This window comes from Nerophis lumbriciformis, linkage group LG22, assembly GCF_033978685.3.
Source record: "Nerophis lumbriciformis linkage group LG22, RoL_Nlum_v2.1, whole genome shotgun sequence".
Lineage (NCBI taxonomy): Eukaryota > Metazoa > Chordata > Actinopteri > Syngnathiformes > Syngnathidae > Nerophis > Nerophis lumbriciformis.
Window position 1 is genome coordinate 41,040,814 of NC_084569.2, and position 12,366 is coordinate 41,053,179.

A 12,366-nucleotide genomic window follows, 5' to 3' on the forward strand; every position below is an offset into this window, starting at 1 on the left:
AAAAAGACAAAAATAGTCAAATAAAGGTCAGTTAAAATGTATACTATATTATGAATATGTGTACCGTTTTAGCTAGCTTTCTGACATACTGTTGGTTGTTTACCTCAGTGGTCCCCAACCACCGGGCCGCGGCCCGGTACTGGTCCGTGGATCGATTGGTATCGGGCCGCACAAGAATTATTATTATTTTTTTTTTTTTTTAAATTAAATTAACATAAAAAACACAAGATACACTTACAAGTAGTGCACCAACCCAAAACAACTCTCTCCCCCCTTTTGTTCTGGGCATTGAACATGAAGACTCTTCCTTCACTGTTCCGAGTGGCCATGAGAGTCTTGGCAGTGCCTGCCTCCAGTGCTCCAGTGGAGCGAGTTTTCAGCCATGGTGGCATCATACTACGCCCCCATCGTGCACAAATGACTGACAGACTCTTGGCTAATTTGGTCTTTTGCAAATGCAATGCAGCATAGGGCCCTGACATATAAAAAGTAAAAAAATTTTGTTATGTTCACGTATATGTCATGTTTTTTCAATGTTAACACTTTTGTACAAATAAGTACATTTGCACTTTATTTTTCAATGTGTTTGTTCTGTAAAGGAATGAGTTAATGTTTAAAATGACTGGTTAATAGTGCTATTATAAAGTGCAATGTCAGCACAATTTTCTTTCCTGCAATTTAAAATGCACTTGTTTTAATAAATAAATACAGCGTTTGAAAAGCATACACAAGCTGTGTTAATATATTAGTCTGTCGTTAAAAGGACTTGAAAGGACTCGAAACTCAAAATGCAGGACTTAGGACTTGACTTGAGACTTTCCAGTCTTGACTTTGGACTTGACTCGGGGCTTGCCTGTCTTGACTCGGGACTTGACTCGGACTTGAGGGCAAAGACTTGAGACTTACTTGTGACTTGCAAAACAATGACTTGGTCCCACCTCTGGTATATACTGTATACCACCATTCAGACTAAAAATACTGTGGTATCAGTTTTGGTCCAATTAAATGTATACATTTATTTTAGTGTTTTTAAGCCGGAAAGTTGCTATTTTAAATGACCTCTAAATGAATGTCGTATGTCATCTGCTTTTTTTGTACAAAATGAAACAACTAAACGAACATCCTCCAAACCTGGGGATGAATTTTTGCCCGAGGTTGTACATGTGAGCGGTATCATCTGATATCAATGGTGGATGATGGTAATTGGCAGCAGAAAACCCTGAGTGGAACATTCCTAGGAGGGTATTGCAGTATATTCAAGGGGAACTGCAACTTTTTTCATTCACAATCCTTTTCTAACACAAATGTTTTCCTTTTTTTATGTTTGTAACTCATAAATGAACATTAGCAAAAGTCCGCTGACAATGAAGCCAATAAGAGTTGCTCCATTTGCCTATAAAGCGCTCTAAAATAGTCCAAAAACCTCCATCAATGTATATACATGCTGTATGTATACATGTAATAACATGTACTATTCACATATTTTGATCATTTGAAGCATACGTTTGCTTTTCCCTTCAACAAGAAGACTACTAATCATGGCAGACTTCATGAGAGACAACAACGGTCACTTTGGGGCAAATGATGATCCAGAAACTTCAGTTTTTGAACCTGAATATAAGGAGGACGGTCTACAAGTTTTAGAAGAAGTGTGCTAAACGGATGCAGTTCTAGTGAAACACTAACATCATGTAGAAGTATTGCTAAGTGCCAAACAATATATACAAACTACGAACATAATACAACAATAGAATAGAAAGTACTTTATTGATCCCTGGGGGAAATTCAGCTGAATCACTTACTGTACAATGTCAGCTAGTAAGACGTTTGTACAGTGCATCCAGAAAGTATTCGCAGCGCTTCACTTTTTACACATTTTATGTCACAGCTTTATTCCAAAATGGAATAAAATCATATACAACTCGATGAGGCAATTCCTGAATTAACTGCGTGTGAATGCTGAAGTTGAACTGAAATGCTGACAGAATGTAGCATTTCCTGGTAAGAATAGTTTGAATGTTGAAGAGTTAGAATTTCCATGAAAAACGGAATTAGGTTTGGAACTTGGGAAAGTGTTAGTTGGATGAGTGGAATGTGTTGAAGGTGGAATTATTTCAATCGGTTGAAAATTGTGGAAGTTTAAAAAATGGACAATTCATTTTGAATGTGGAAAATGTCCCTGAAAACTGGGAATTCTTGGAAATCCGGGATTTTTTTTAAATTGTTGGAGAGCACACAATTCCTCAACAGGCGGAATATTTTTAAGTTGGAACGGTTTGAATTGTATGAAAAATGTGGGAATTGTGGAACTTTAAAAAATGTCCCATTCTTTTCAATGGGAATTTCGGGAAAAGCGGGAATTTTTTGGAAAATGTTAAAAGACTTGAATGTTCTGAATGAGTTGAAATGGTTGGTGTTGGATTTTTTTCAAATAGGTCGAGAAATGTTGAAGTAGTAACATTTTTAATTGAGAAATGGTATTAAGGAATTCCAGGAGTTTTGGTAAAACCGGGAATTTTTCTAGTTCAAAAAACAACTTTGTTTTTTCTCCTGATTAAGAGGAATGTTTTGACAGTTGAAGTGGGTTGAAAAATGTGGAAGGAGTAGTCAACAGAAAAAAGGTAATTCTGTGAATTCCTGGAATTTTTTTTAACTTGGAAAAATTATAGTTTGAATTTCCAGGATGGTGGAATGTGTTAAAGGTGGAATTATTTCAATATGTTGAAAAATGTGGGAATTGTGGAAGTTTAACAAATGGACAATTCATTTTGAATGTGGAAAATGTCCCTGAAAACTGGGAATTTTTGGAAATCCGGGATTTTTTTAAAATTGTTGAAGGAGAGCACACAATTCCTCAACAGGCGGAATATTTTTTAGTTGGAACGGTTTGAATTGTATGAAAAATCTGGGAATTGTGGAACTTTGAAAAATGTCCCATTCTTTTCAATGGGAATTTCGGGAAAAGCGGGAATTTTTTGGAAAATGTTAAAAGAATTGAATGTTCTGAATGAGTTGAAATGGTTGGTGTTGGATTTTTTTCAAATAGGTCGAGAAATGTTGAAGTAGTAACATTTTTAATTGAGAAATGGTATTAAGGAATTCCAGGAGTTTTGGGAAAACCGGGAATTTTTCTAGTTCAAAAAACAACTTTGTTTTTTCTCCTGATTAAGAGGAATGTTTTGACGGTTGAAGTGGGTTGAAAAATGTGAAAGGAGTAGTCAACAGAAAAAAGGGTTTGGAAAAAGAGGTAATTCTGTGAATTCCTGGAATTTTTTTTTTAACTTGGAAAAATGATAGTTTGAATTTCCAGGATGGTGGAATGTGTTGAAGGTGGAATGGTTTGAATCGGTTGAAAAATGTGGAAATGGTGGAAGTTTGAAAAATGGACAATTCATTTTGAATGGGAAAAATGTCCTGGAATTCTGGGAAATTTGGGGATTTTTGGAATTTTTCAAGGAAAAGCCTGTGATTCCCGAATAGGCTGAACAGTTTGAAGTTGGAACGCTTTGAATCGGGTGAAAAATGTGGAAGGTAGAGCACTTGAGAAGAAGAAGAAGAATAAATAGATGAATGTTGGTGTAGAAAAGCATGTGTGAATGTTTGGAGCATTCACACAATAACACAAAATGACATACCGGTAGTAAAAAGTTTGTTTTTCTCAACAAAAAAAAAAGTGCAACTTAATGAAAAATAAAAAAGTAAAACAAATCTCATGTGCATAAGTATTCAGACCCTTTGCTCAACACTTTCTTGATGCACCTTTGGCAGCAATTCCAGCCTCAAGTCTTTTTGAATACGATGCCACACCTATCTTTGGGCACTTTCTCTCATTCCTCTTTGCAGCACCTCTCAAGCTCCATCAGGTTGGATCGAAAGCGTTTGTGTTCATCCAGGATGTCTCTATACATTGCTGCATTCATAGTTTCCCTCTATCCTGACTAGTGTGAAAACCATCCCCGCAGCATGATGCTGCCACCAGCATGCTTCATGAGGCATACCTGCCAACTACTCCGGTTTTCCCGTAATTCGTACGGTTTTCATGAACCTATTCCGGGTTACGGTTGCAGTGATAAAAAATAAGTTTTTTCATTAATTTAAAAAAAAAAAAGGGTGAAAACTACGCGAATTGCACCTTGTGCAGACAAGATTTTTCGATCGGACACGGAGGAATTAGCGATGTAAAAGACCACGTTGGGACAAAAAAACACAAGTCTAATGCCGTTGCTAGCGATACAAGTGGAAAACTTTCAACGTTTTTCGTCGCCCAAACAGATTCTTTGGATGTGATAAATGCTAAAGTTTTATTTACGGAGGCAATAATTGAGCATGGATTTCCAATCGCACTGGCTGATCACATGGGACAGTTAAATGTTTGTAATGCAACCTTTAAAAATCATTACGCGGTGATCGCGGTCCCAAAAATAAACTTTTCTTGCATGATAATGTCCAGAAAAATTCGCTTTATATTACTATAGAGTCCTTTTAACGAATGAGTTTGATGGTTTATCACAAACCTTAAATGAAAGAAGTCCTTTGTTCTCCTGCACCATGCATATGCGCTTTGGCCTTGCTTCGTGTTTGGTGCGCAATCCTGTCGGCTGTATTTCACAGCACGACATACTGTTAAAAGTGTTTATACTATTTATGCTTTCAAGTCCAAGTTGAAGAAATCTTGTTAAATGTTGACAGTATAACTACCAAAATACAGAAGTATGTCCTTAATATTTTTGCAGTGCTATTTCTGTTGAAAAGTTCCAATGATTACATTAGAGATGTGATGTGCCACTTTTCAAGTGTCTGATGGCTTAAATTCATTTTCATTCATTTTTCATATTTTGAATTCTTTTGAAAGGCTTACAAAAAAACTACATTTGAATTGTAATTCCATGCTATTGACAGGACTATTAATTTGAATGAAGTTAGCTTACCATGTTTACAGTATGATAATTGTGATAGAAATGTGAATTTTAGGCACAGAATATTTTTTACAATTGAACAAGGCAGTAGATTATACAAGCTTGGACAGAAAGTTAATAATGACACCAATTTTTTTTTTTATGGAATTGTTTAGTACTGTTTTACCATTTGTTTACTGTAAAAAGTGTTTATACTGTTTATACTTTCAATGAACAAATTGAAGTCTTGTGAAAGGTTGACAGGATAACTGGCATTAACTGTCAAAATAATTTCAAACTATTGAAGTTAGCTTACAGAATAAACATGTCAATCAACCCATATGATTTTTGCTGTAATATTTTTGTTTTGAAAAGTCACTGTGACTGATAGAAAAGTGATGGTTTTAGCAACATTTTAACCTGTCTGAATGCTAATAATCATTTTGCGTCGGGGGGCGAAGCCCTGAACCCTCCACCAGGACTTTGTCCTGGACCTACCGGGGCCTGCGGCCCCTGGACCCTGGCTACTAGGTTTTTCTGATTTCAAAAGTTGGCAGGTATGCTTCAGTGCAGGGATGGTATTGGCCTGCTTTCCTCCAAACATCACGCCAAGGACTTCAATCTTTGTGTCATCACACCAGAGAATGTTGTTCCTTATAGTCTTGAGAGTTTTTCCAGGTGCATTTTGGCAAACTTTTTACAAAGAAATGGCTTCTGTTGCTAGGCCACTATACAATACTGACCTGATTGGTGGATTGCTGCGGAGATGGTTGTCCTTCTGGAAGGTTCTCCTCTCCACAGAGGAATACTGTAGCTCTGACAGTGACCATGGTCTTGGTCCCCCTCCCTGACTAGACTAAGATGAATGCAGCAATGTAGGGCTGCAGCTAACGATTATTTTTCTATCGATTAATCTATAGATTATTTTTCGATTAATCGGTTAATCTATAGATTATTTTTTCGATTAATCTATAGATTATTTTTCCTTTTACCGATTATTTTTTTTATTTAAAATGAAGAGGGAAAAAAAAAAAGTAGGCCAGTTTTTTCAAAAGGCATGGCTTTTATTTACAAAAAAAAAAGTATGGCCACTCAGTCAACATTGACAACAACATGACAAAATATTCTGTAACAATGTAAACATTTAAAACTTTTAACATTTAACAAAATTAAAAGTAGCTTATTTGCTTTTTAATGTGCAAATATAAAAGTAAACATCCAGTGCAAATCTTAATATTCTGGAATAGTATAAGCATTTAAAAAGTAAAAGTATTGCTTATTTTGCTTTAAAATGTGCAAAAATAAAGATAAACATCCAATACAAAAAAGTGCAAAACGGAAATATTCTGTAACAAGTGTAAACATTTCAACAAAAGTAAAAGTATTGCTTATTTGCTAAAATGTGCAAAAATAAAGCTAAACATCCAATACAAAAAAGTGTACAGTGTAAACATTTCAACAAAAGTAAAAGTATTGCTTATTTTGCTTAATAACACAACAATGATAGTATGATTAAAGTGAAAGTTAATTGTTGGTTTGTACATAGTATATGTAACTGTTAATGTTGTAAAAGGTATTTGCACAACTAATTAACGTTAGCGTTTGTGACACGTCTTGTGCCGTGGGGTTCTTTCAGGACCGACAGACTGAACGCCAGACGGCTTTGCCAGGTTTACAATCTTTTAATTTTACACAAAGTCTTTTCTCTTCCAACTCTTTTCTCTTTCTTTCCTCGCTTTTCAGCTCCTCTTCCTCGCTCGCTCGTCGTCCCCTGTCTCTTGCGGCGTCGCTCCCTGCGCGCCCCGCCTCGCCGCTCGCTCGCCGCCGCCGCCTCTCCACAGCGTTAAAGAGGAGCGCGTCTTTGTAAACACTGAACAGGCACGCCAAACGCGCCTCTCAGAGCAAACGGTGCTTTAGTTTATGAATTTACAACGCAGATACAAATGACACATTCATGTTTTTGTGTAATAATGACAACGTATACGCACGCGGACGATTGACTTGTTGATGGTGATGGCAAGAACGCTGTCGGGGGTTTTCTTTTCAAATGTTCGTTCATAGCCGTTGTGCTGCTATGATAGGCCATTTCCGCTCGACACAGTGTGCATACAACAACATTATTAGGCCGTTTATTGAAATACTCCCACACTTTTGACGACTTTTGGCGTGCTTTTTTCCCCTCGCTCGCATCGTCTGCCTTGCGCTCCGCCATGACAGTAGTGTGACGTAAATATGCGACGCGCCGACGCACAAAAACGGCGTCGACGTATTTACGTAACCGATGACGTCGACTACGTCGACGCGTCGTTTCAGCCTTACAGCAATGTACAGAGACATCCTGGATGAAAACCAACCCTTCCCCTCCAACCTGATGGAGCTTGAGAGGTGCTGCAAAGAGGAATGAGAGAAAGAGCCCAAAGATAGGTGTGCCAAGGTTGTGGCATCGCATTCAAAAAGACTTGAGACTGGAATTGCTGCCAAAGGTGCATCAACAAAGGCTAAATACTTATGTACATGTGATATTTGTAGTTTTTTATTTTCTAATGAATTTGCAAAAATAAATGTTTTACATTGTCATTATGGGGTATTGTGTGTAGAATTTTGAGGATTAAAAATATTTTTTTCCCATTTCGGAATAAAGCTTTAAAAACAAAATGTGGGGAAAAATGAAGCAGTGTGAATACTTTCTGGATGCACTGTATTTCCCAGTTTAGCTGAAGAATTATTATTCATCCTCACGTAGGTTAAAAAAAGTGTCTTTTTGAGTCTTTCTCGCCATCTCCGTGTCCGAGTTGGATGTCAAAGTTGACCGACTTCTCCATTTACATCCACAACCTTCTACTATCCAGGTGAGATGCATGATCTGTACTCTAGAATGGACTTGCAGCAGCTCAGTATGTCAACAATGTAGCAACATAAACTAGTTAGCTCTCTCTAGTTTGTGTAGCAACAATATGACTAACATTCATGGAGTAATGTTTTCTGAGGGCTTTATGGGCGCTGTAGGGTACATTGTTAGCCACCTGGGATTTGCCCTACTTTACTAGTTAGAATGCATAAAAAAAGGAAAACTTTCCCCAAAATGTGCAGTTTCCCTTTAATGTTGTACAAAAGCAGTGAAGTTGTCAGGTTGTGTAAATGGTAAATAAAAAGAGAATACAACAAAACCTTTTCAACTTATATTCAATTGAATAGACTGCAAAGACAAGATATTTCATGTTCACACTGAGAAACAAATAATCATGAACTTGGAATTTAATGGCAGCAACACATTGCAAAAAAGGCATTTTAACCAGTGTGTTACATGGCCTTTCCTTTTAACAAGACTCAGTAAAGGTTTGGGAACTGAGGAGACACATTTTTGAAGTGGAATTCTTTCCCATTCTTGCTTGATGTACAGCTTAAGTTGTTCAACAGTCTCCCTTCTCATATTTTAGCCTTCACACATTTTCAATGTCTGGACTACAGGCAGGCCAGTCTAGTACCCGCACTCTTTTACTATGAAGCCACGCTGTTGTAACACCTGGCTTGGCATTGTCTTGCTGAAATAAGCAGGGGCGTCCATGATAACAACATATGTTGCTCCAAAAGCTGTATGTACCTTTCAGCATTAATGGTGCCTTCACAGATGTGTAAGTTACCCATGTCTTGGCCACTAATACACCCCCATACCATCACACATGCTGACTTTTACACTTTCACCCTAGAACAGTCCGGATGGTTCTTTTACTCTTTGGTCTGGAGGACACCACGTCCACAGTTTCCAAAAACAATTTGAAATGTGGACTCGTCAGACCACAGAACATTTTTCCACTTTGCATCAGTCCATCTTAGATGAACTCGGGGGCCCAGCGAAGCATTTCTGGGTGTTGTTGATAAATGGCTTTGGCTTTGCATAGTAGAGTTTTAACTTGCACTTACAGATGTAGCGACCAACGGTAGTTACTGACAGTGGTTTTCCGAAGTCTTCCTGAGCCCATGTGGTGATATCCTTTACACACCGATGTCACTTTTTGATGCAGATGGCTTACGTGCAGTGATTTCTCCAGATTCTCGGAACCTTTTGATGATATTACAGAGCGTAGATGGTGAAATCCCTAAATTCCTTGTTGAGAAATGTTGTTCTTAAACAATTTGCTCAGGCATTTGTTGACAAAGTGGTGACCCTCGCCCCGTCCTTGTTTGTGAAAGACTGAGCATTTCATGGAAGCTGCTTTTACACCCAATCATGGTGCCCACCTGTTCCCAATTAGCCTGTTCACCTGTGGGATGTTCCAAATATGTCTTTGATGAGCATTCCTCAACTTTATCACTCTTTTTTGCCACTTGTGTTAGCTTTTTTGAAACATGTTGCAGGCATCAAATATCAAATGAGCTAATATTTGCAAAAAGTAACAAAGTTTCTCAGTGTGAACATGAAATATCTTGTCTTTGCAGTCTATTCAATTGAATATAAGTTGAAAAGGATTTGTTGTATTCTCTTTTTATTTACCATTTACACAACCTGACAACTTCACTGCTGTTGGGCTTTGTATTACCGTATTTTCCGCACCATAAGGCGCCCTGGGTTAAAAGCCGCGCCTTCAATGAACGGCATATTTCAAAACTTTGTCCACCTATAAGCCGCCCCGTGTTGTAAGCCGCATCTAACTGCGCTAAAGGAATGTCAAAAAAACAGTCAGATAGGTCAGTCAAACTTTAATAATATGTTAAAAACCAGCGTTCTAACAACTCTGTTCACTCCCAAAATGTACGCAAATGTGCAATCACAAACATACGTATATCAACATGGACAGAGCTGCGTGAAAAAAGCCACCCGACCTCTTCGCGTAAACTTAAACTTACCTTAACCACTCGCTCATCTTTTCTTCATCCATCCCTTCGAGTTAGCTTTTATGATGACGCCGGCTGGAAAGGTCTACTTTTGGCAAGGTCTTCCTTTTGAATATCACCATGGGTGGAAGTTTCTGGCCATTAGCATGGCAAGCTAGAACCACAGTGAAGGATGACTTCTCATTCCCTGTGGTGCGAATATTCACCGTACGTGCTCCCGTTGTATCCACAGTGCGGTTCACAGGAATATCAGTTGCTGTGAAATAGTAATCCGTGTGCGGATGGAGAGATTGCGTCTTTTCATGAACCGGATCCCTGTCGCTTTGTAGGAGCCATTTTGTGGTCTTTACAGATGTAAACACACAAAGGAAATGAAACGTACGGTGATATCCGCGCGCTTTTTCTTCTTCTACGCGGGCGGGTGGTTGCTTACAGTAGAAGAAGAAGCGCTTCCTGTTCTATGGGGGCGGGTGCTTACCTTGGCGGTTGCTTGCGTAGAAGAAGAAGCGCTTCCTGTTCTACCGGGAAAAAAGATGGCAGCTGTTTACTGAAGTTGCGAGATCGAAACTTTATGAAAATGAATCGTAATATTAATCCATATATAAAGCGCACCGGGTTAAAAGCCGCACTGTCAGCTTTTGAGTAAATTTGTGCGGAAAATACGGTAATATTGACCCTGTGACTAGTTTAGGTTGGCGTGATGAAGAATGTCAAGTTTGTTTTCCTTCATGTCGCTTTGCCTGCTTGCTCTTTACTTTTTCTTTGTTTTTACCCCGGCTAACCTCTCTGCTTCCTGGGTTCCCTCCCGCAGCATCCCACATACGTGCAGGCGCTCTTCGACTTCGACCCGCAGGAGGAAGGAGAGTTGGGTTTCCGCCGCGGCGACTTCATCCAAGTGCTGGACAACTCCGACCTCAACTGGTGGAAAGGAGGCTGCCACGGCCAGACGGGGATGTTCCCCCGCAACTACGTCACGCCCGTCAACCGGAACATGTGAAACAACCACCGCCATCACCCTCATTCTAGGTCTCATCAGCCCCTCCCCCCAACCCAGCCCTCCTCCTCTGGCTCAGACGGGAAGAAAGTGAAAGTGAAAGAGGACAGAAGTGCAGTCGTGAGGATGGGAACTGCCTAGGAGGGGAAAAGTGTGAAAGTGATCCACAGCAACTTCTGCCTACTTCTTAACATTCTTGTCTCGTCTTTCCGTTCGCCTTTTTTGCCGCATGTTGTTTTAATGAAAAAAGAAAAGCATCAAAAAGAAGCGCTTTTAAAACCGAGAAAATGTCCAAAAAGAAGGGGAGGTGACGCCGCAGCAAGCTTCCACGTGATTGGCTGTACAAAGAAATCAAGTATAGAGAGAATCCATTTTTGAAGAAAAGATATTATATATTTCTATGTTTGTTTCCTTCCTCACACATCGTATTATTTCTTTTGTAAATTATGTTGCATCCTTTTCTTACACTCTAACCTTGTCCTTCAACTTTCCACCTGGCAGATCTCATAGCTACGCTTTTTCCAAACGGAAAGCGGAGAAGAATGCAAACCTGCCAGGAAGCAGCTGTCAGGGGTCGGCCATCTTGTCCAAAAAAAAAAACAAAAAAAAGGCTGTACGCGTTTAATGGCGGCCATGTTGAACAGGGCGGCGGAATGTAGCCGAGGTGAGGGATTGTCAATCCACGCTGTAATGTCCTGAGATTGCATCATCACGTGTCAACACTTCCAACAACTGAGAGATTGTCTGTTTGTGGTTCCCATTTTGTCAAATGTGGTGTGAAGCACTTTTTTATTTTGTTGGTCAAAGATTTCGATCGCCATTGTTTCTTGCTCTCTCTGGATAGTGCCTTTCTCTCTGGTGTCTCCGTGTCCCCCCGCCCAGCAGTGAGAAATGGTGTACATAATAATCGTCACCTCGCCTTCACCTTAGTCCTCGCCTACATGGAACTCTTCTTATTTAAGTGTCTCTCGCCTCGTCTTACCTAATGATACTGTTTTGGTTTTGCTTTTTTTTTTTTTTTTTTTTTTTTGCATATTTTTTTTTTTTTTTTTTTTGGTTCTTGTTTTCAATTAATAAAATGCAATTATTAAAAAAAAAGATGGGGATTTGTGTCCTCTTTGTGCTGGAAGCTGATTACAACTGATGGGTCAAACGATACTGAAGCGAATGTGCCGATATGTAAGCCACACCCACTAGACCAGCGGCGTCAATGTGGTTTCCACTGAGGGCCACGTCCCAGTTATGTTTGGCCCCAGAGGGCCGCTTCTAACAGTGAATACTATTATTACGCTATTTATTCATTTTATTAGATTTTTTTTAAACTAAAATGTAAAAAAATATGGTAAGTTGCAATAATGTCACCACACAATGTAGTGTATATTACTGTAAATGGAAAAACAGTACTGCTGTTTTTATGGTTAAAAAAAAAAAAGGCAGCTGCATTGCCAGAATTTTACTGTAAAATTTTTTGTTTTTTTACTGTAAATTTAAAAAAAAAATACAATTTTACAGTAAAATGTTGACACCTGAGCTGCTAGTTGTTGGGTTTTTTTTTTTACCGCAAATCAAGTGTAGATTTTTGGGTGTATTACTGTAAATGCCAAAACAGCACCACAGTTTATTACAGTAAAAAAAAGTATATGT

The 12,366-nt window shown here is 38.8% G+C and overlaps 1 protein-coding gene across 2 annotated transcripts in view; it reads left to right on the forward strand.

The window, feature by feature from the left end:
• grb2b (growth factor receptor-bound protein 2b) overlaps nucleotides 1–11,742 on the forward strand; it is a 118,648-nt gene extending 106,906 nt beyond the window's left edge. For both annotated transcript variants that reach the window (XM_061973869.2, XM_061973871.2), the window contains exon 6: nucleotides 10,540–11,742. In XM_061973869.2, the coding sequence (XP_061829853.1) occupies nucleotides 10,540–10,725 (186 nt within the window). In that variant the 3' untranslated portion in view covers nucleotides 10,726–11,742. The remainder of the gene's footprint in view (nucleotides 1–10,539) is intronic.
• Nucleotides 11,743–12,366: the final 624 nt, after the last annotated feature.